Source organism: Eubalaena glacialis, unplaced genomic scaffold (assembly GCF_028564815.1).
Source record: "Eubalaena glacialis isolate mEubGla1 unplaced genomic scaffold, mEubGla1.1.hap2.+ XY H_3, whole genome shotgun sequence".
NCBI lineage: Eukaryota > Metazoa > Chordata > Mammalia > Artiodactyla > Balaenidae > Eubalaena > Eubalaena glacialis.
The window spans coordinates 1,987,988-2,011,281 of NW_026871157.1; the positions used below are offsets into that span (position 1 = coordinate 1,987,988).

Genomic DNA, 23,294 nt, shown 5'->3' on the forward strand with positions numbered 1-23,294 from the left:
AACAAAAGATCCTGCATGCTTCAACAATGATCCTGCATGCCTCAACAAACATCCTGCGTGCCACGATACAGAACGCAGCCAATAAAAATTAATAAATAATAAATTAAAATCCTTAAAAAAAATACATCTACACATGGAATGATTCTCACAGAATCTCCTGAACACCTGACAGAAAACCTCAGACTTCTGAAAGTGCAAGAAAATCTCCATGTAACTGGGTAGGACAAAAAAAGGGAAATGGGATAGAACTTGCACACCTGGGAGGGGGCTGTGAAAGAGGAAAGGTTCCTGTACCCTGAGAAACCGCCTCACCCATAGGGAGATCAACCAGGACAGAAGGGAACTTCAGAGCCTCAGAGGAGAATGCAGCAACTGGTGCGGAATAGCCAGAACAGACAGAGACCAAGAAAATTCCCTTGAAAGAAGCAATGAAACAGACCTCTTCAGTCTAACAGACATTGATTTCTAGAACATCCTCTTCTCTCCTGATTCGCTATTTCTATCTGGATACTAGAACACTCAATCAATTCATACCCACCTTCATCACACTGACAAGGTCTTAGAAATTCTTCGTAACTAACACCCCCCATGTATATAACTCATCCTTTATATTTCTCCAGTCTAACAGAAATTCAACGTTATTCATCACTTGGACTATTACAATTTTACAGCTCATCATTCTCTATTCAACCCATTTATCACTGCCTACTTAAGCTTTCTGAAGTACAGCTGAGATACAACTCAACTCCCCACGAAAAACCATTTTTCACCACCTCTAAAACCATTCATCTTCAGTTTTCTGGTTGTGAAAATCCTATTTATTTTCTAAAACCCAGTGTGAAATGTCACTTCCCTATAGCCTTTCTTGGTATACAAACTCAGTGCTACTTCTCTCTACATGCTCAAGTAATATATCTGTGCAATTTTAGGCCTCTTCATTATATTAATTTTTTAATGAAATACTATGTACAAATGCCTTATTATTGCTACCACCATACGGTACTTAAAGATAAACAGGGCTTAACATTAATAGCCAAATGTTTAATATTTTTTTAATTAATAAATATAATGGATAAACACTGTGCTCCCTCCATACAGAAAAACATTATTCAGCCATAAAATCAGTCAAAAAAATCAGACAAAGGTATGTCACTGATCGAATAAAATTTATATTTTAAGGCAGGACAAAAGAATTTAAACATATAATTCTCTCTGTGTGTCCATTTGGACCTCCTCCCTCTATCCCTAATGTGCAGCGTGCAACCTGTATTACACATTAACCAGACCTTCTTAAAGACTGGAGTGCCTGCTGAACCACAAGGATCATTTTTTTCCTGTCTTCTAATGCTAGCAAATGTAACTTAAATAATAGTGCTCTTTCCAACTCTGTAGGGGTCCATGGTGACTTGCTGCTACCTTTATATGTGCTTACCTAGACTACACATCCTTGGTGAACTTTATGTAAAATGTCAGTATGTCATGTGATATATGATACTTTGTCTTCTTTGTCTTGAAAATGTATTATGACTCTGTCTTCAACTTCTAATAGAACACTTCTCAGACTGTCTCCTGGGTTATAATCCTCGATTTGCCTCACATGAAATTATTTGTTTCTTCTTAATTTGGTTATTAGTTAAAGTTTCATCAATATTTCCTTGGTGTAGCTGACAAAATAATAGAGATGGGACACCTGGAGTCCACCCTGAAACAGCACTTGGTACCAGAACAGGCCCTATGCCCCACCTCCATTCTCAGTATTCCTTAGGTGCTTTAATGAGTTCTCCTTATATCCAAACATCATTGCTTTAAATGATGTCCTGAATTTTATTCGAATTGGTTTTCCTGGGACTTGGAGTCCTAAGGGGATACCAGTACGTTTCCTGGGCAGGGACACAGAGGAAACTGTAAAGTGAGCTGGGTTGGCCTGCCTTTTTTTTTTAATTTGTCTTAAATTGTAAAGATTATACATATATGGTCTGAACTAACTGTTTGCTGGTGAAATGACAGACTGACCCTGCTCAGCTCAAAATAACAGAGACTTTTGCTCCTTTTGACCACAAAGAGTTTTCAGCTGAGAATCTAGCAGAAGTGTCTGAGGATCAATCCTCTGCCATGTACTTGTCCTACAGGAGATCCCACTACAACCACTAAGTAAATTCGGGGAGGGGGTGGGGGGAGACACGGACACAAGGGCACATGTACAATAAGGCTGATCACCTAGTGCTCTGAGCACCCACAGCAGTTTTAGACTGTTGGAGGGAGAAACCAACACATATAAAACACTTGAACCTCACTCAAGGGTACTCCTTGGGAAGCTAGACTCAGAAGCAGCTGATCCATTACACTGGCCTCAGAAAGTTGTTCACATCACATCTGATTTGGGCTCCCAAATAGAAACGGTGTCACAAAGGACAAGCAGCTCCCTGACAGACAGCCGCTCACTGGAACTCCAGCTGTCTTCATGTACAATGGAAACGGAGCCAGTGCTTGCAAGCACTTGTCTGAGCTATTAAATGGCCAGGATAGAGCCCTTCTGACATGCCAAAATTATAGAAAAAACCAAACTGATAAAACATCTTTACAAACTTCTGACCTTGACAGAAAAAAAATATTCCTAGAAGAAAGCTCTTAAGTAAACACAGCAAACATCACCTGACACTACAGTCTTGGCTCAATTATTAAAACCTAAAACTGATATTTCAGGGCCTCTCGCCATCTGAGATGGCCCACACTCTGTGGCCCACACTCTGTCTGTGGAGTGTGTTTCTCCCAAGGCCATTCTTGCCTTTTGAGATGGACTGCATTCTGTCCATGGAATGTGTACCTCTCTAAATAAAACCATTTCTTCCTATCACTTTGTCTCACACTGAATTCTTTCTGTGATGAAACATAAAGAACCTGAGCTTCATTAAGTCCTCAGGCCAGACGGTGGAGGAGAAGGACACACACTCACTCCCTCTTGTGAGATCACCAGAATCACAACTAGCTGCTGAACAGTCATCGACAGGAAGACACTGGAACTCACCAAAAAAGATACCCCACATCCAAAGAGAAAGGAGAAGCCGCAGTGAGATGCTAGGAGGGGCGCAATCACAGCAAAATCAAATCCCATAACTGCTGGGTGGGTGACTCACAGACTGGAGAACACTTATACCACATAAGTCCACCTACTGGAGTGAAGGTTCTGAGCCCCACGTCAGGCTTCCGAACCTAGGGGTCTGGCAACGGGAGGAGGAATTCCCAGAGAATCAGACTTTGAAGCCTAGTGGGAATTGATTGCAGGACTTCGACAGGGCTGGGGGAAACAGAGACCCCACTCTTGGAGGGCACACACAAAATAGTGTGTGCATCGGGACCCAGGGGAAGGAGCAGTGACCCCAGAGGAGACTGAAGCAGACCTACCTGCTAGTGTTGCAGGGTCTCCTGGAGAGGAGGGGAGCAGCTGTGTCTCACCACGGGGACAAGGACACTGGCAGCAAAAGTTCTGGGAAGTACTCCTTGGCATGAGCCCTCCTGGAGTGCACCATTAGCCCCACCAAAGAGCCGGGTAGGCTCCAGTGCTGGGTCACCTCAGACCAAACAACCAACAGGGAGGGAACCCAGTCCCACCCATCAGCAGTCAAGTGGATTAAAGTTTTACTAAGCTCTGCCCACCAGAACACCCAGCTCTACCCACCACCAGTCCCTCCCATCAGGAAGCTTCTTGCACAGGATCGGACAGGAGTCCATTGCTGACTCACTTGGCTGCACGCCCACAGTGCCTTTGAAACGCAGCGGGAGGCAGCAAGCGCAATGGCAAGCTTCGGTCGTATGCTGAGCATGCTGGGACTGGTTCTGTGCAGGGCGGCAAGACTTGGGCTGTCGGCTCCTCCCACCCCCACCTCCAAGAACACCATCATCGGAATATTAATGCAAAGATGCCACAGTGAGGACATGAAAATCCTGAGAGAATATTATATTCCTGCATCCTATGTAAAGTATCTGGAGTCCGCAGGTGTGAGAGTTGTACCCGTAAGGCTTTATCTTAAAGATAGAGTATGAAGAGCTTTTCAAATCTATTAATGGGACCCTTTTCCTTGGAGGAAGTGTTAACCTCATGAGGTCAGGTTACACCCACAAGGCCAAAATATGTTACAAGCTGGCCGAACAGCTAAACCTCAATTATTTCTTATTATTCCAGAGTTTTGGCAATGGAAACTATTTTCCCATGTGGGAGACCTGCCTTGGATTTAAAGAGCTTATGAATCTGGTCAATGGAGAGAGCTTATTAACCCTCACAAACACTGTTGGAATTAAAATGCCAATTAACTTCACTAGAGGTCCACTACAGAGCAGAATGTTCCAGAATTTTCCTGCTGACTTGCTGCTGTCATTAGCAATAGAACCTCTGACTGCAAATTTCCACAAGTGGAGCCTCTCTGTGAAGAATTTTACAAAGAATGAAAAGTTAAAGACGTCTTTCAATATATTAACTACAAATACAGATGGCTGTATTGAGTTTATTTCAACAATGGAAGGATACCAGTATTCAGTATACGGTGTCCAGTGGCATCCAGAGAAAGCACCTTATGAATGGAGGAAAGTAAAAGGCATTCCCCATGCACCTAATGCTGTGAGGGCTGCTTTTGATTTAGCAGAGTTCTTTGTGGTTGAAGCTCAGAAAAACAATCACCATTTTGAATCTGATGTTGAAGAAGGCAAAGCACTAATTTATCAGTAACAGCCAGTTTATACTGGAGACATTTCTTTATTTCAGCGAAGTTATATATTTGATTGAAAGTTTTCAGTGTTAACAGAAATTTTGATTAACTCCATGATTAAACTGTTATAACAACTTGCTACTCATGACGATAATACAAGGCCACAGAGATTCCTTTTCTATGATGTTACTGGCTCTGATTCTTCATTCAGTATATTCAACTATTTATATCACATATGATAATCAGTCATTGAAGCAGATACATAATCTGAATGTTTTTCATGGAAAAGGTTTCTTTTATCTAAAGAATAGAAAAGATAAATTTACTGAAAATACAAAAATAAAAATAAAAAAGGAAGCTTGCACAAGCTTCTTAGATACCCTCATCCATCACAGGGCAGACTGCAGAAGCAAGAACAACTACAATCCTGCAGCCTGTGGAACAAAAACCACATTCACAGAAAGACAGACAAAATGAAAGGGCAGAGAACTACGTGCCAGATGAAGAAACAAGATAAAACCCCAGAAAAACAATTAAATGAAGTGGACAGAGGCAACCTTCCAGAAAAAGAATTCAGAATAATAATAGAAAGGACAATCCAGGACCTCAGAAAAAGAATGGAGGAAAAGATCAAGAAGATGCAAGAAATGTTAACAATGATGAAAAACACAGTAAATCAGATTAAAAATTTGCTAGAAGGAGTCAATAGAATAACTGAGGCAGAAGAAGGGGTAAGTGACCTGGAAGATAAAACAGCGGAAATAACTACCGCAGAGCAGAATAAAGAAAAAAAGAATGAAAAGAATGGGGGACAGCCTAAGAGACTTCTGGAACAACATTAAACGCACCAACATTCAAATTACAGGAGTCCCAGAAAAAGAAGAGAAAACGAAAGGGTCTGAGAAAATATTTGAAGAGATTATAGTTGAAAACTTCCCAAACATGGGAAAGGAAATAGTCAGTCAAGTCCAGGAAGCGCAGAGTGTCCCGTACAGGATAAATCCAAGGACAAACATGCCGAGACACATATTGATCAAACTATCAAAAATTAAATACAAAAAAAATATTAAAAGTAGCAAAGGAAAATCAAAAAATAACATAGAAAGGAATCCCCATAAGGTTAACAGCTAATCTTTCAGCAGAAACTCTGCAAGCCAGAAGGGAGTGGCACAATATATTTAAAGTGATGAAAGGGGGACTTCCCTAGTGGCGCAGTGGATAAGACTCCATGCTCCGAATGCAGTGGGCCTGGGTTTGATCCTAGTCAGGGAACTAGATCCCACATGCATGCCACAACTAAGAGTTTGCATGCCACAATTAATAGTTCACACACCACAACTAAGGAACACAACAGCCGCAACTAAGACCAAGCACAACCAAAAAAATAAATAAAAATAAACGTTAAAAAAAAAAATCGATTGGGCTTCCCTGGTGGCACAGTGGTTGAGAATCTGCCTGCCAATGCAGGGGACACGGGTTCAAGCCCTGGTCTGGGAAGATTCCACATGCCGTGGAGCAACTAGGCCCATGAGCCACAACTACTGAGCCTGCGCATCTGGAGCTTGTGCTCCACAACAAGACAGGCCGCGACAGTGAGAGGCCCGCGCACCACGATGAAAAGTGGCCCCCACTCACCACAACTAGAGAAAGCCCTCACACAGAAACGAAGACCCAACACAGCCAAAAATAAATAAAAATAAATAAAATTTTTTTAAAAAAATCGATGAAAGGGGAAAACCTACAACCAAGATTACTCTACACAGCAAGGATCTCATTCAGACTTCACAGAGAAATTAAAACCTGTACAGACAAGCAAATGTTAAGAGAATTCACCACCACCAAACCAGCTTTAAACCAAATGCTAAAAGAACTTCTTGAGGCAAGAAACACACAAAGACCTACATAAACCAAACCCAAAACAATTAAGAAAATGGTAATAGGAACATAAATATCGATAATTACCTTCAGTGTAAATGGATTAAATTCTCCAACCAAAACTAAAAGACTGGCTAAATGGATACAAGAACAAGACCCGTATATATGCTGTCTACAAGAGACCCACTTCAGACCTAGGGACAAATACAGACTGAAAGTGAGGGGATGGAAAAAGGTATACCATGCAAGTGGAAATCAAAAGAAAGCTGGAGTACCAATTCTCATATCACACAAAATGGACTTTAAAATCAAGACTATTACAACAGACAAAGAAAGACACTACATAATGATCAAAGAATCAATCCAAGAAGATATAACAAATGTAAATATTTAGGCACAAAAGATAGGCACACCTCAATACATAAGGCAAATGCTAACTAACAGCCATTAAAGGGAAAATTGACAGAATAATGTTAGGAAACTTTAACACCCCACTTTCACAGAACATCCAAAATGAAAATAAATAAGGAACCACAAGTTTTAAATGACTCATTACACCAGATGGACTTAATTGATATTTATGGGACATTCCATCCAAAACCAACAGAATATACTTTCTTCTCAAGCACTCATGGAACATTCTCCAGGATAGATCATATCTTGGGTCACAAATCAAGCTTTGGTAAATTTAAGAAAATTGAATTTGTATCAAATATCTTTTCCAAAAACAATGCTGTGAAACTACATTTCAATTACAGGAAAAAAACTGTAAAAAATACACACACATGGAGGCCAAACAATATGCTACTAAATAAGCAACAGATCAATGAAGAAATCAAAGAGGAAATCAAAAAATACCTAGAAACAAATGACAATGAAAACACGACAACCTAAAACTTATGGAATGCAACAAAAGCAGTTCTAAGAAGGAAATTTACAGCAATACAATCCTACCTCAAGAAACAACAAACATCTCAAATAAACAACCTAACCTTACACCTAAAGCAATTAGAGAAAGAAGAACAAAAAAAACCAAGTTAGCAGAAGGAAAGAAATCATAAAGATCACATCAAAAAAAACATGAAAAAGAAATGAAAGAATCAATAGCAAAGATCAATAAAACTAGAAGCTGGTTCTTTGAGAAGATAAACAAAATTGACAAACCATTAGCCAGACTCATCACTAAAAAAAGGGGGGACTTCCCTGATGGCACAGTGGTTAAGAATGTGCCTGCCAATGCAGGGGACATCAGTTCGAGCCCTGGTCCAAGAACATCCCACATGCCGAGGAGCAACTAAGCATGTGCGCTACAACTACTGAGCCCGCGTGCCACAACTACCGAAGCCCATGCGCCTAGAGCCCGTGTTCCGCAACCAGAGAAGCCACCGCAATGCGAAGCCCGTGCACTGCAAAGAAGAGTAGCTCCCGCTTGCCGCAACTAGAGAAAGTCTGCAGACGGCAACAAAACCCAACGCAGCCGAAATTTAATTAATTTTTTAAAAAAAGAAAAAAAAAAGACTACTCAGATCAACATAATTAGAAATGGAAAGGGAGAAGTAAAATTTGACACAGCAGATATAGACGATTGTGAGAGATTACTATAAGCAACCATATGCCAATAAAATGGACAACATGGAAGAAACGGAAAAATTCTTAGAAAACCACAACGTTCCAAAACTGAACCAGAGGAAATAGAAAATGTAAACACACCAATCACAAGCACTGAAATTGAAACTGTGATTAAAAATCTTCCAACAAACAAAAGTCCAGGACCAGATGGCTTAACAGACGAATTCTATCAAGCATTTGCAGAACAGCTAACAAGTTTCCTTCTCAAACTCTTCCAAAATATAGCAGAGGGAGGAACACTCGAGAACTCATTGTACAAAGCCACCAACACCCTGATACCAAAACCCGACAAAGATGTCACAAAAACAGAAAACTACAGGCCAATATCACTGACGAACATAGATGCAAAAATCTTCAATACGAGCAAACAGAATTCAAAAACACATTAAAAGGATCATACACCATGATCAAGTGGGGTTTATCCCAGGAATGCAAGGATTCTTCAATATATGCAAATCAGTCAATGTGATACACCATATTAACAAACTGAAAGATAAAAACCATATGACAGAAAAAGTTTCTGACAAAATTCAAAACCCATTTATGATAAAAGTTCACCAGAAAGTAGCCATAGAGAACCTACCTCAACATAATAAAGGCCATATGTGACAAACCCACAGGCAACATAGTTCACAGTGGTGAAAAACTGAAACCATTTCCTCTAAGATCAGGAAGAAGAAAAGGTTGCCCACTCTCACTATTATTATTCAACAAACTTTTGGAAGTTTTAGCCACAGCAATCAGAGAAGAAAAAGAACTAAAAGGAATCCAAATCGGAAAGGAAGAAGTAAAATTGTCACCGTTCGCAGATGACATAATACTATACATACATAATCCTAAAGATGCTACCAGAAAACTACTAGAGCTAATCCATGAATTTGGTAAACCAGCAGGATACAAAACTAATGCAGAGAATTCTCTTGCATTCCTATACACTAACGATGAAAAATCTGAAGGAGAATTAAGGAAACACTCCCATTTACCACTGCAACAAAAAGAATAAAATACCTAGGAATAAACCTACCTAAAGAAACAAACTGCATACAGTTTTCTGTATGCATAAAACTGTAAGACCCTGACGAAAGAAATTAAGATAATACAAACAGATGAAGCGATATACCATGTTCCTGGATAAGAAGAATCAACATTGTGAAAATGACTATAATACCCAAAGCGACCTACAGATTCAATGCAATCCCTGTCAAATTACCAGTGGCATTTTTCACAGAACTAGAACAAAAAATTTCACAATTTGTACGGAAACACAAAAGACCCCTAATAGCCAAAACAATCCTGAGAAAGACAAACGGAGCTGGAGGAATCAGGTTCCCTGACTTCAGATTATACTACAAAGCTACAGTAATCAAGACAGTATGGTACTGGCACAAAAACAGAAATACAGATCAATGGAACAGCGTTGAAAGCCCAGAGATAAAACCACGCAATTATGTTCACCTTACCTTTGAAAAAGGAGGCAAGAGTATACAATGGAGAAAAGACAGTCTCTTCAATAAGTGGTGCTGGGAAAACGGGACAGCTACATGTAAAATAATTAAATTAGAACACTTCCTAATACCATTCACAAAAGTAAACTCAAAATGGATTAAAGACCTAAATGTAAGGCTAAACACTGTAAAACTCTTAGAGGAAAACACAGGCAGAACACTATGATGTAAATCACAGCAAGGTCCTGTTTGACCCACCTCCTAGAGAAATGGAAATTAAAACAAAAATAAACAAATGGGACCTAATGAAACTTAAAGGCTTTTGCACAGCTACGGAAACCACTCCATTGCCAACAAGATGAAAAGAACCCTCAGGATGGGAGAAAATATTTGCAAACGAAGCAACTGACAAAGGATTAATCTCCAAAATATACAAGCAGCTCATGCAGCTCAATATCAAAAAAACAAACAACCCAATTCATAAATGGGTGGAAGACCTAAATAGACGTTTCTCCAAAGAACATATACAGATTGCCAACAAACACATGAAAAGATGCTCAACATCAGTAATTATTAGAGAATGCAAATCAACACTACAATGAGTTATCACCTCACACCGGTTGTAATGGCCATCATCAAAAAATCTACGAACAGTAAATGCAGGAGAGGGTGCGGAGAAAAGGGAACCCTCTTGCACTGTGGGTGGGAATGTATATTGATATAGCCACTATGGAGAACAGTATGGAGGTTCCTTAAAAAACTAAAAATAGAACTACCATACGACCCAGCAATCACACTACTGGGCATATACCCTGAGAAAACCGTAATTCAAAAAGGGTCAGTACCACAATGTTCACTGTACGCCTACAGCATGTGCTCCACAATGAGAGAAGCCACCACAATGAGAAGCCCGCGCATCGCAAGGAAGAGTAGCCCCCACTTGCCACAACTAGAGAAAGCCTGCATGCAGCCAAAACAAAAAACAAAAAAACAAAAAATAAAGAAAGAAAATATATGTTCTCCATGTAAAAAAAAAAAAAAAAAAAATCAGTAATCTTTTGATGTTCCGACTACCTGTTCTTTGCTGCAAAAACTCCTATACACCTGGGCTCCCCACCTTGTCTCTGTGGAGCAATCTCTCAGAGTTATCTGAGATGCTGTGTCCCAGGCTTAAGTCCTCAGTTTTTTCAACCAAATAAAACATAACTCTCAACCTTTTGGTTGTACATTTTTTCAGTCAACAGCTCAAACTTAGAGAAGATTATCAGTATACCATACAATGCTATGAATAAATGTCAGATTTTCAACTGTTTTCTAACTTAAATGGAAAATTTTTTAAAAATCAAGAACAGGGCTTCCCTGGTGGCGCAGTGGTTGAGAATCTGCCTGCCAATGCAGGAGACACGGGTTCGAACCCTGGTCTGGGAAGATCCCACATGCCGCGGAGCAACTAGGCCCGTGAGCCACAATTACTGAGCCTGCGCGTCTGGAGCCTGTGCTCCGCAACAAGAGAGGCCGCGACAGTGAGAGGCCCGCACACCGCGATGAAGAGTGGCCCCCAATTGCCACAACTAGAGGAAGCCCTCGCACAGAAACGAAGACCCAACACAGCCATAAATAAATAAAATAAATAAAATAGTGTTTAAAAAAAAAAAAAAAAAAATCAAGAACAAAAATAAGAAATGCTGTTTGTGTTTCAGTACAATAAAAAATATATTTGGCCTAAGGTCTCATGATAGAGAGCTCCTAAAATACTTGGAACGTCCTGAGTGAAGAGTGTTTCTGTTTTTCTTAAGAGCCACTTATTCACTTAATGCTAATGAGATGACTTAACAGCGAGCCCTTAGGTATCCTTAGGATGAGGCAGGTAGGTGGGAGAAAGCGTGCAGATTAAGCTCTACAATAAATTCCTGGACACTGAGATTTGATGCATCCAATTCCTCAGGGAAATAAGTTCCTGAGCTCAGGAAACTTCCAGACCTCATCTATGTACCTCTTCATTTAGCTGTTCATTTGTATCCTTTACAATATCCTTTATAATAAATTGGTAAATGTTTCCCTGAGCTTTGTGAGTCATTTTAACAAATCAAATTCAAGGAGGGAGTTTGGGAAACTCTGATTTACAGCTGGATCATCAGTAGGACACATAACAACCCTGACACAACTGGCTTCTAAAGAGGGACAGTCACGTGGGACTGAGTCCTTTACCTGTGGGATCTGTTTTATCTCCAGATAAATAGTGTCAAAATTGAGTAAAATTTATAGAACAGTGACAACTGGAAAATTGCTTGATGGTGTTGGAAAACACGCCAGGGTTACTCTTCCGAAAAGTTCCACATTTGTATTTATAGATGAAAATATCAAATGACATCTCTTTCTGTGATAAGGTTTTGAACACAGATTTTCGAAAAGGCAAGCACAGCAGCAACGCACATGTATGTTGTTATGAATTTTACATAATGATCAAATTTATTGAATATTTACATGGAATTACATAAAATTTTCACATTTCCATCTACTCTGTTTCTCATTGCTTGTTTTGTTTGAGCTCAGAAGAAACTAAACAACAGTTCTAAGTGCCTTGATAAAAAGTAAAAGCAATTACATTTTTATATGACACAAACATAAATTAAGCAGAAATTTTAAAAGAGAAAAAGATTACCTTTTGGATAATCTTCCAGTAAGAGGTTGAAGTGACCTAACTGACAAAAGAATTCAGACTCCACTTTTCCTTCAGCTTTTAAGATTAAAGATTCGTAGCAGCGAACAGCCTAGAAATGAAAAATATAAGTATTAAGAAAAAGGTAAAATCCTAATTGTATCCTTTCTGAGAATGCATATACACCCCATGAGATCACCTGAGAAATCAAAACAATCAGTGTCAGCTCTACCACAGACACAGGACTCAATTTCTCTCAGAAATTAGAAGAAACAGCTTCCTAATTACATATTAAAGGAGCCACTGCTGATGATCAAAGTGCTCTCCCATATGAAAAAAGGGGGGAATAAAACCTGCCAAATAAGATAACTTAGGAGTTCCCTTAATGACTTTGTTAACTGCATAACTAAATTATAACTTTGATTCTTGTTCACATAACAAAACTACTCTCAAATAAACACAGAAAGAACTTTCTTGAATTTAGGGAGCTAATAACTACATGTGATTTTTGAACATTTGAAATGTAGCAAGTGCAAATTGAGATGTGCTGTAACTGTAAACTATACAACAGATTACAAAGACTGCATACAAAACAGTAAAATATTCACTAACAATTTTATGTTAACCATTAAGTTAAATAAAATATATTATTTAATTTCATGTTTCTTTTTACTATTTCTAATACAGTTGTTATAAAGTTTAAAAATCACAAAAGACATTAAAATTTTGTGCTTCACAACATTTTTATTGAACCAAGTTGCTCAACAGTAGCTACCATCTGTACTGATCAGCTATCTTTGCAAAGAAACACTAGCTTTTAGACCACCATACACAATTTAGTGTATTTTCTGGAAAATACATCAATTGTTTTCTTACTAATGCTCCTCATATATTTCAAACATACTAACTTGAATATTATCCCACCCCAATACCCACAGACACCTCTCACACTTTTATTAGAGAAAAAAATAACACTTAAAGAATCCCTTTTTTTAACTTCAGAAGTCTGCAAAAAGAAGAAATGATTTATTAAAAACATCATAAAGAACAGTGTTCTGCAGAGTTGTCACTAACAATGGGAAACTTTTTCATGTATTAAGATATGGAGGAGAGTTCCCTGGTGGTCTAGTGGTTAGGTTTCCACACTTTCACTGCCATGTCCCAGGTTCAATCCCTTGTCAGGGAACTGAGATTCTGCAAAGCTGAGTCGCATGGACAAAAAAAAAAAAAGATATGGGGAAGTCATTCTGGCTTTTAGATGGTTCGGCCTAAACTTTGTGTGAACTAAAACAGCCTGACCTATTACCTATCAAACACACATAGCACATCTGGTTTAACCATTAACATAAAGAACTCCATGTTCAAAGATAAGGATAAAAAACTCCCTTCCTATAGTGTCCGTGTTAACACTCCTTGGAAGACAAGGTTCGCTTTCCAAGGTCATGCTGTCCAGCTGTATCCATCTCTTTTGAAACCTAGAAGGAATGTAACCCTGTCATGTTTGATATATGTTCTTTGTTCTGATAAGTGTAAGACTGTGCTGAAAACCATGCTTCAAGGAACAGTTTCTCAGAGCTACTGAGAGGCTACGCTGGCCCCTGTGCTAGAGTTCTCAGTTTGGCTTGAATAAAACTCTTTCCTAACCTTAATTAAAGATTGATTATTGCTTATCTGCATCAACACTAACCACAAGAGATCTTAGAAGCTTAACATCTTCCTGTCTTATTCTTAACACGTTACTGACCGGAGACATACCAATACGTTTTTAGAGAGTGATACAATTAACATCACTGTGCAAAGTTGTTAAGAGCTTAAAATTGATCAAGGGTGCATTTTACAACTTATGATGGTCCCTCCTCCTTTCAGCCCCTCCCAAATTCTCCAGGTTAGTTTTCGGCAGCAGCACCGCATTCATCAGGACCTCCTACTGTGAGACAACTCAGGGAAGCAGCTATCACCATGCATGGCTGGTGAAGGCAGGCAGTTTTGGTCAATGGTTCTCTAATACACTTAGCTAACTATGCAAAAGTACCAAATCAAGAAAACAATTAAAAGTCTGAATCCACTCTTGAGTCCCAGAAATCACTATAATTAGGAAATACAAAATTTCAAGATTCTCTCTTACTCAAGTCATCTATGATTTCTACCTGGCAGATGGTTATACAAAACACAAAACTTACCGAAGTGCTTTAACATTAAAGACTTAATACCTTAAAACTATTAGGCCACACTGATCATTTTAAAAACTTACATTAATAAAACAATAAATTTGACATTTTAAAATTAATATAGGCATTCTAAATAAATCTTCGGTTATTTTCTTACTTTTTAAACTCATATGTTATTTAGAAACTTCAAATCTGTAATATTCTCTAACTTTCTATATCTACTTAAATTAATGGGCAAATGAGTTTTCTGACTCAAAAAATATTTAAAATATCAACAATAGAAATTTCCATGATTTAAGCAAATGAATACTAACACACAATATATATCCCCCTCATCATTATACATTCATACCACTGCCAGTGCCTTTTGCTTCTTTATTAATACACAATTGTTCACATCTAAAATTGTAACTGAGCAGGACCCTATGGGGTCTTCCCAGGACTGATCCTTCCCCCATATTCTCTGCTGTAGCAGCCACATATCCTGATGTAGCTCCTAAGTACCTACATAGTATCTGATGCACACTTCCTGAGTTTACAGATGCTAAAACCACCACCAAATATAAGAAATTAACTACTTGATGATCATGAGCCCCCAGACCTAATGGCGCCTGAAGACTGATAATATTAACTGCCCTATTACCTCAACATCAACCAACCAGAAAATTGTGCCAGAGCTGATCACATACCCTACCATCTCCCTTCCTCACCTGGCCTTTAAAAACGCTTTGCTGAAACCCTTTGGGGAGTTCAGGGTTTTGGGGGGCACAGGTCCCCCACTCTCCTTGCTTGTCCCTGCAATAAACCTTTCTCTGTTCCAAACTCCAATGTTTTTGTATTGTTTGGCCTCACTGTGTGTTGGTTGGGTACACAAACTTGAGTTCAGTAACAAAATTAAGAGTATCACTGATTTTCTCATGAAAGATAATGCCTAGTAAGAACTAGGAATTTAAATGCATCTGCCCATAACTGAGGCTTGAGTACCCGATTCGTAACCCACCACTAAATACGTGTTGGTGATAAAAGATGACGCTGACAGAATCAAATATCAAAGGAGATGAAGGTGAACAAGGTGGTGGAAAAAAAGACAGTCTCCAGGTACTTACACGTCAGCCTTTCATAGTGATGTAACTAAGCAGGACCCTCTGGGGCCTTCCCGGGACAGACCCCTCCCCCATACCCTCTGCTTTATCTCCTCTCTGAAGTACCTAGGTAACAACAGTATCTGATGCACATTCTTGAGCTATTTTACAGATGTGAAAACCCCCACCAAATGGAGGATGTTAACTACTTGATGACCATGAGTTCGCAGCTCCCCAGGCCTACTAGAGCCTAAGAATTGACAGTGTTAACTGACACCTGTGACATCCGCCCTGTTACCTCACCATCAGCCAGATCAGAGAATTGTGCAGGAGCTGATCACACACTCATGCCCCGCCCACCCCAAATCTGGCCCTTAAAAACTCTTCCCTGAAACCCATCAGGAAGTTTGAGGTTTTCTGAGCATTAGTTGCCTTGACTTCTTGATTGGCACCCTGCAATCAATAAAGGCTGAACTTTCCTTCACCACAAAGTGGTGTCAGACCCAGGTCTAGTTCAGTAACACTAAAACTCCTACATTTTTTAATGTGTTATAATTTCTGATACTAGATACGTGAACTCTGTTTAAAGGAATATAAGTAAATAGAGATATATCCCACTGATGCTAGAAGAGTAAGCTACAAGAGACACTTGATTTTTTAATAATACTATTTGAAGTCAAAAGACTAATTAAAAATGTAGACTATACGTAATTAGCTATTTAAAATAAAACTCAAGCAAATTTCCATCCTTTTTGTCTGTCTGACCTTAAACATGTACATGGTTTGCTGGTGGTAAAAAATGATGCTGACAGGTGGGCAGGGTCAGATTGTCTCCCTGTAAACTGAACAAAGGCACTTTAGTTTAACATTCAGGCAGAGGGGCAGGGTTCCCTGAGGCAGGCCATTATGTATGATTATGTTAAAAAAGCAACAAAAAGCAAAGGTTAATGTAAAAGAAACATGCAAAGTGGAGTCCAGTTTTGCTCTTCCCTGCTAAAATTCCCCACTGTCAATGTCCATTCCACAATATTGTGGAAAAAGGGGTGACAACCGTTCTAACCGCTTCGTCAGATGGATCTTTCTGAAAGTGCCCACCATTGGTGCCAGTTGTTCCAAATGTTGAGATTTGTCTTCTTTTGTTCCTCTTTGGAAAATGTCTACTTAAACAATATTCACAGCCTGAAAGTTGAGATTTATGTTTTATTCAGCAGGAATTTTTTTAGGACTTCAAACCCAGGAGGCAGCATCTCAAGATAGGAAATTTAGCATTTTTCTATATATGGGAATATGCAAGAGTCTGGGCTCACTGAAATTATTCCTTTGATATACACCTCAGCTATCTGGGGCCAGTATCCTATATTTTCACATCCTGAGTTTCCTCACAGCTCAACTGAAGGAGTGGCTGCAGTCTGATGGCTGCTAGATGGCAGGTATTCTCCTTCCTGAGTTTCCTCAGGGCTCATGGGCTCACGCTGGAGGGCTGCAATCACTGCTGACTGATATGGCAGGAAGCATTCTATTGCTCAGATCTTCCCCTCTTGGTCAGGAATTTGACCAATATTTGGGAGACATTTCATGATCAAATTTTGTCCCACAACTGGCAGGCTCATCCAAGGTCAGGCAAAAATTGTTGATATGCCACTCCAGGTGCTAATTTTTGGATTAGGCCCTATCAATAATTAAAGATTCTCTGGATCCTCTAAATAGTCTAATATGATCCAGGAGATATTTTCCCTTGTTGCTTCTTCCCATACCTAGAAATCACACTATTACAATTATTTTACATTATAAATGTAATCTATTTAATCTATTTCCTCAAGATGTTAGCCATCATCTATTTCGTATGGAGGCCTGGTTACACACTACGTACTGTAAGAGAAAACAATCTTATAAAATAAACAGGATAAAAGTAATGCAGCTAGGGACTTCCCTGGAGGTGCAGCGGTTAAGAATCCACCTGCCAATGCAGGGGACACAGGTTCAAGCCCTGGTCCAGGAAGATCCTACATGCCGCAGAGCAACTAAGACTGTGCCCCACAACTACTGAGCCCATAAGCCACAACTACTGAAGCCCATGCGCCTACAGCCCTGTGCTCCACAAGAGAAGCCACCACAATGAGAAGCCCGCACACCACAACGAAGAGTAGCCCCCCGCTCGCTGCAACTAGAGAAAGTCCACACGTAAATAAATAAATAAATAAAGCAGCTAGTAACATTAACAAAGTCATAGTGCATCAGGGAGACACAAACCACAAACAATTTGGAAACGAAGCACAAATTAAAGCAATGATTAGCATAACTAGTTGTAATCCAGTTCCAATAAAATATCAAGTCAGGAGAGCCAGCTGGAGAGGCCAAATTCTGGCAGGATCAGGTAGAGAGAAAAAGATAAATGCTTAATCTTTGTTCACAAAGAAATACTTTATAAGAGGAAAAGTTTTCTGGAAAATAAAGATTAAAGCTAGTATATTTCCCAAAGTCATAAAGTTATACATCATATTCATCAGTTCATTTATTCCCATGTAATTAATTCCCATTGATGTGAACAAAATTATCAGGTTTCCTATTAGTTTTGTCCTTTGTTACTCAGTCCAGTGGTATTATCTAAAGGCTTTAAGAAACTTTTATTGGCTAAAGTTTCCTTTTTACAAGTCTTCTTGAAGATGTGGCAGTTTTTTGCAAAGCATTACCTTAGCTGCCTATGAATGATGAAGGTCTTAAAGAGGCAAGCTTAAAAATGATTACAATTTTTCTTGGCAAAGAAGTTTATCCAAATTGTTGTAACTTACAACATTTTAACATAAAGATTAAAATTATAACATTATACCAGGACATATATTAATTTCAGGAACTTTACATAATTTCTAGAAGGTCTATATTAGTGACATTTACCATACAATATAACCTATGAAGATTTACTACTCATTTGACCGTTCTTCCCATGTAATTTAACATACTGAACAAATCTATCTTTCTTTGGGATGTTACAGGAGCCCTTTGAAGCACACTCAAGTTAGCCAGAGGCCGAAAGAACTTCAGCAGAATTTGATTTATATATATATATATATATCAAAGGGTCTAGAACACTCAGTCAGATAGGATCATAGGTCACTGAGAAACAATAGTTACTTAAACCAAAGTAACAGTAAAACATTTCAAAGGCAAATATAGAACTGATCACTTCAAAGGTAAAGAAACTTAAAACCTGTTATCAAAGGCAGTTCAACATTTTAAGAAAACTTGTCCTCTTAACAGAGAGAAAAGCCAAATTCAAGTTTTGTACCAGCTTACTTTTAAAAATTCATTTACTCAATTAGGTTAATCTCAGCCTGACCATGCATAAAACTCCTTTTACTCAAAACATATACCTCGCTTACATACTCTATACTGAAATGTTTTATTATTTTCAGTAGCTTTAAATACATATTTAAATTAGAATCCCCGACTCTTAAAAATCTTACTTTCCAGTGAAGACCAAGAGGCAAGTAATAGTTACCGAAATCTGGAGAGACTTTTAGATCATTTTCAGAACATAATTATTAATTATTCCTATAGAGTTTACCTAAAGGCTCTTATCTTGTTTACATTTACTTTAGTTAAATCACATCAAGGGATTTTTCTTGCTGACAAATTTGCAACAGATATAACAAGATTTCATTTAAGTTCTATTAAACCTAGGTGCACTGAAAGTATTATACTTGATGCCTCTAAAGACATGTCTATATTAATTGCATCAACAAACTTAAACATCAATACCAGGTATTAATTTAATACTAAATATTTCCTAGTTCACATTAACAAAAGCAACGAAAAACAAAGGTTCAACTCAATGAAACAGATGCAAAGTGGAGTCTGATTTTGCTCTTCCCTGTTACACCTGCTCTTTGTTGCAAAACACCTGGCTCCCCACTCGCCTCCTCAGAGTAGTTCTCTCAGGGCTACCTGACATGCTGCCTCCCAGGCCCGAAGTCCTAAAAATTCCCATCGAATAAAACATAACTCTCAACTTTTAGGTTGTGAATATTTTTTAACCCAACAGAACTAAAGCTTAAATTCTGTCAACATTTGCCCAACTCTCTTTTGTCAAGCCCCTTCATGAATACGCATGTACCTTTAACCTAAAATTTCCCCAATTCTGCAGTCACTGCTTTGGGAAAGATCCCGGGTATTCTCCTTACTTGCTGCAAGTAATAAACCCTTTCATCAGTCTTTGGCTTTGTTGCGCCTTTTGGCTTGACATCCACCAAGAGGCAAACCCAGTTTTCAGGTAACACTTTCATTTCAAAATAAAGACTATAACCAAGATAAAGAGAGTAATTTAATAATGATAAAAAGATCTGATACCAGGAGGACATAACAGTCCTGAACTTTCATGCAACTAGAAATGGTGTCCAAAATACATGGAGCAAAAGGCAACAGAAATATGAGGTGAATCAGAAAAGCCAACAATTATAGCCAGACAATATAACATCTTTCTGTCTAAATGACGGACTGAAAAAGAACCCCCTCCAAAAAAAGGAATTGTAAGACTTGAAAATACCGTCAACCAACTTGACCTAATTCACATCCATAGACCACTCCACCCGGCAACAGTAATACACATTCTTCTCCAGTGCAGGCAAAACATGGACCAAAAAAGATCATAAAATAAATTTCAATACATGTAAAAGAATTCAATTCATACAAAGAATATTCTCTAACAATAAAGGAATTAAATTAAAAACCAGTAATGATGAAACAAAATTACTTTAAAGCAGGACGAGAAAAATTTAACATAAAATCTTTTCTGCCATTAGAGCCACTACCCCTTCCCCTTTAATGTGCTTGGGCATCTATACTATATGTTAACTAGATCCCCTTAGAGGCATAGGGATACCTGCTCAGCAAAAAAAAAGGAATTTTCTCCTGGCACTAGCCAAGTAATTTATTGGGTAATACACTTTTCTCAATTCTGTAAAGCGTTACAATAACCCACTACTTGCATTGCTGGACTATGTAAACTGTCAAAATGTTACTCTGATGTGTAACTTTTGTCACAAAAACTTAGATAACTGTGCTTTGACTTCTAACTGGTGAAATGATCCTAAGAGCTTTCCGAAAGACTGTCTCCCAAGTTATAATCCTCAGGTTGGCTTGAAGATTTTCCTTTACTTTCTTAGACTACTAATTTTTTTTGTTGACATTAACATAAAGGTATCTGGAAACACCATAATATTTGGAGACTGAATGGCAAATTTATAAATAAACCTGGGTCAAAAAAGAAATCAAAAGGAAAATTAGACAGTATTTTTAATTGCATGAAAATGAAAACAGCCTATTTAGGAATAAGCTTAACCAATACATTGGAAAAGGAGTAATCCTTTCAACAAATGGTGCTGGGACAATTGAAAATCCATTTATTGGGGACTTCCCTGGGGGTCCAATGGTTAAGAATGAAACTGAGCAGGGCCCTGTGGGGTTCCTGGGTACGGGCGACAAGGAGGCCTTTTTGTCCCCCATTTCTTGTAGGCAAGACTCCAGCCTCCGTGACCTCCCATGAGTCCCAGAGGGCAGATTCAAACAGTTGCTAATCAAGGGAGGAGCAGCCAAGAAACCACCTGAGGCAGGATTAAAGGGACCAGAGAAGCCCATCAAGATTAGATCACCTGAGACCCTGCACACACCCTAAACTTCTCAGCAACTCCACCCTTGGGAAGCATTGTCATAAAACGCCTCAACAAATTCTCCTGGGTTTGAGACACAGTTTTTCGAGGCAAGAGCCCGTTGTGTCCCCCTTTGCCTGGCAAAGTAATAAAGCTATCCTTTTCTACTTCGTCCAAAATTCTGTCTCTGAGATTTGATTCGGCACCAGTGAACAGGAGGCTGAGCTTTCGGTATCAAGACTTCGCCTGCCAATGCAGGGGGTGCAGGTTTGATCCCTGGTCGGGGAGCTAAGATCCCACATGCCTCAGGGCTAAAAAACCAAAGTACTGGGATTTCCCTGGTGGTGCAGTGGTTAAGAATCCACCTACCAATGCAGGGGACACGGGTTCGAGTACTGGTCCAGGAAGATCCCACATGCTGCGGAGCAACTAAGCCCGTGTGCCACAACTACTGAGCCTGCGCTCTAGAGCCTGCGAGCCACAACTACTGAAGCCCAGGTGCCCTAGAGCCCGTGCTCTGCAACAAGAGAAGCCACTGCAATGAGAAGCCCACACACAACAATGTCTTCCACCCACACTACAGCCAGAGAAAGACCGCATGCGGCAATGAAGCTCCAGCGCAGTCCAAAAAAAAAATCCAAAACATAAAACAGAAACAACGCTGCAACAAATTCAATAAAGACTTTAAAAATGGTCCACATCAAAAAAATAAAACTTAAAAAAAGAAAATCTATTCATTAAAAATGAGAATTTTGACATATTACATGCATAAAATTACTAACAACAAATCACACATCTAGGTAAAATATAAAATAATAAGACATTCATGAAAAAACAAAGAAGACAACCTCTTTTACCTTAACTTAGCTAAAGACATCCTTAATAAAGCACAAAAAGCACAATCCACAGAATAAAAAAGGTGAAATTTATGAAAACTGCAAAACTTCTGCTCTTCAAAACACACTAATATTAGGAGAATGAATACACAAAATGGGAGACATGTTTTACAAATTACTTATCAGATAAAGAATCCAGGGCTTCCCTGGTGGCGCAGTGGTTGAGAATCCTCCTGCCAATGCTGGGGACACGGGTTCGAGCCCTGGTCTGGGAAGATCCCACATGCCACGGAGCAACTAGGCCCATGAGCCACAACTACTGAGCCTGTGCGTCTGGCGCCTGTGCTCCGCAACGAGAGAGGCCGCGATAGTGAGAGGCCCGTGCACCGCGATGAAGAGTGGCTCCCGCTTGCCGCAACTAGAGAAAGCCCTCGCACAGAAACGAAGCCCCAACACAGCCATAAATAAATAAATAAATAAATCCCCCCCCCAAAAAAGAATCCAAACCAAAATATATGTATTTTTTTTAACTCCTAAATCTGAGTTAAAAAAAAAGTAACTTTCAAAAAGTTGAAAGTTTTGAGCAAGTTGAAAGACTTGAGCAAGCACTTCAAAGAACATATACAGAGAAGCAAGTAATAAGATGCTCAAGTTTTCCAAAGAATAAGCTACTCACAGAACAAAATCAAAGAACCTGAAAAGAAGCTGAGGGAGAGAAGAAATACTGAAACAGTTTATTTTGTATAATTCCATTTATAGAAAGTTCTATAAACTGCAAAACTAATCTTTAGTGACAAAAAACAGATCAGTGATTATATAATGACAAATGGGGCAGCAGTGGTAAAAAGAGAATGATTACAAAAGGGCACAAGAAAATTGAGAGGTTGATGGCTATATTCACTACGTTGCTTTCAGTGGTGGCTTCATATTCATATACATACCAAGTCTTAACAAACTGCACATTTTAAATATATATCATTTGGTTTATATTATCAAACATAATCTAATGGGGAGGGAAAGGAGTAAATCTGCAAAGGATACTCAAGTGTAATCAGAAGTGAAGTCAATGCAAGTAGTATATTTAAAAAATCAAAAGAAAGTTTGTTTCAAGAAATCTCTTTAAATTGTCCCCTTCATTTCTAAAACACTGCCTGAGTTCAAATTAAAATGTCTTCCAAAATAATATATTTTTAAAAATTTATGTATTTTATTTATTTATTTTGGCTGCACTGGGTCTTTGTTGCTGTGTGCGGGCTTT

General features: G+C 38.9%; 1 protein-coding gene and 1 pseudogene across 1 annotated transcript in view; one reads left to right on the forward strand and one right to left on the reverse strand.

Annotated features, from left to right (window-relative positions):
• Window positions 1–23,294, reverse strand: part of LOC133083007 (lysine-specific demethylase 6A-like) — a 157,723-nt gene that overhangs the window by 121,433 nt on the left and 12,996 nt on the right. Inside the window, exon 3 of the mRNA XM_061179670.1 lies at window positions 12,312–12,420. Within this exon, the coding sequence (XP_061035653.1) occupies window positions 12,312–12,420 (109 nt within the window). The remainder of the gene's footprint in view (window positions 1–12,311; window positions 12,421–23,294) is intronic.
• Window positions 3,793–4,777, forward strand: LOC133083006 (gamma-glutamyl hydrolase-like; annotated as a pseudogene).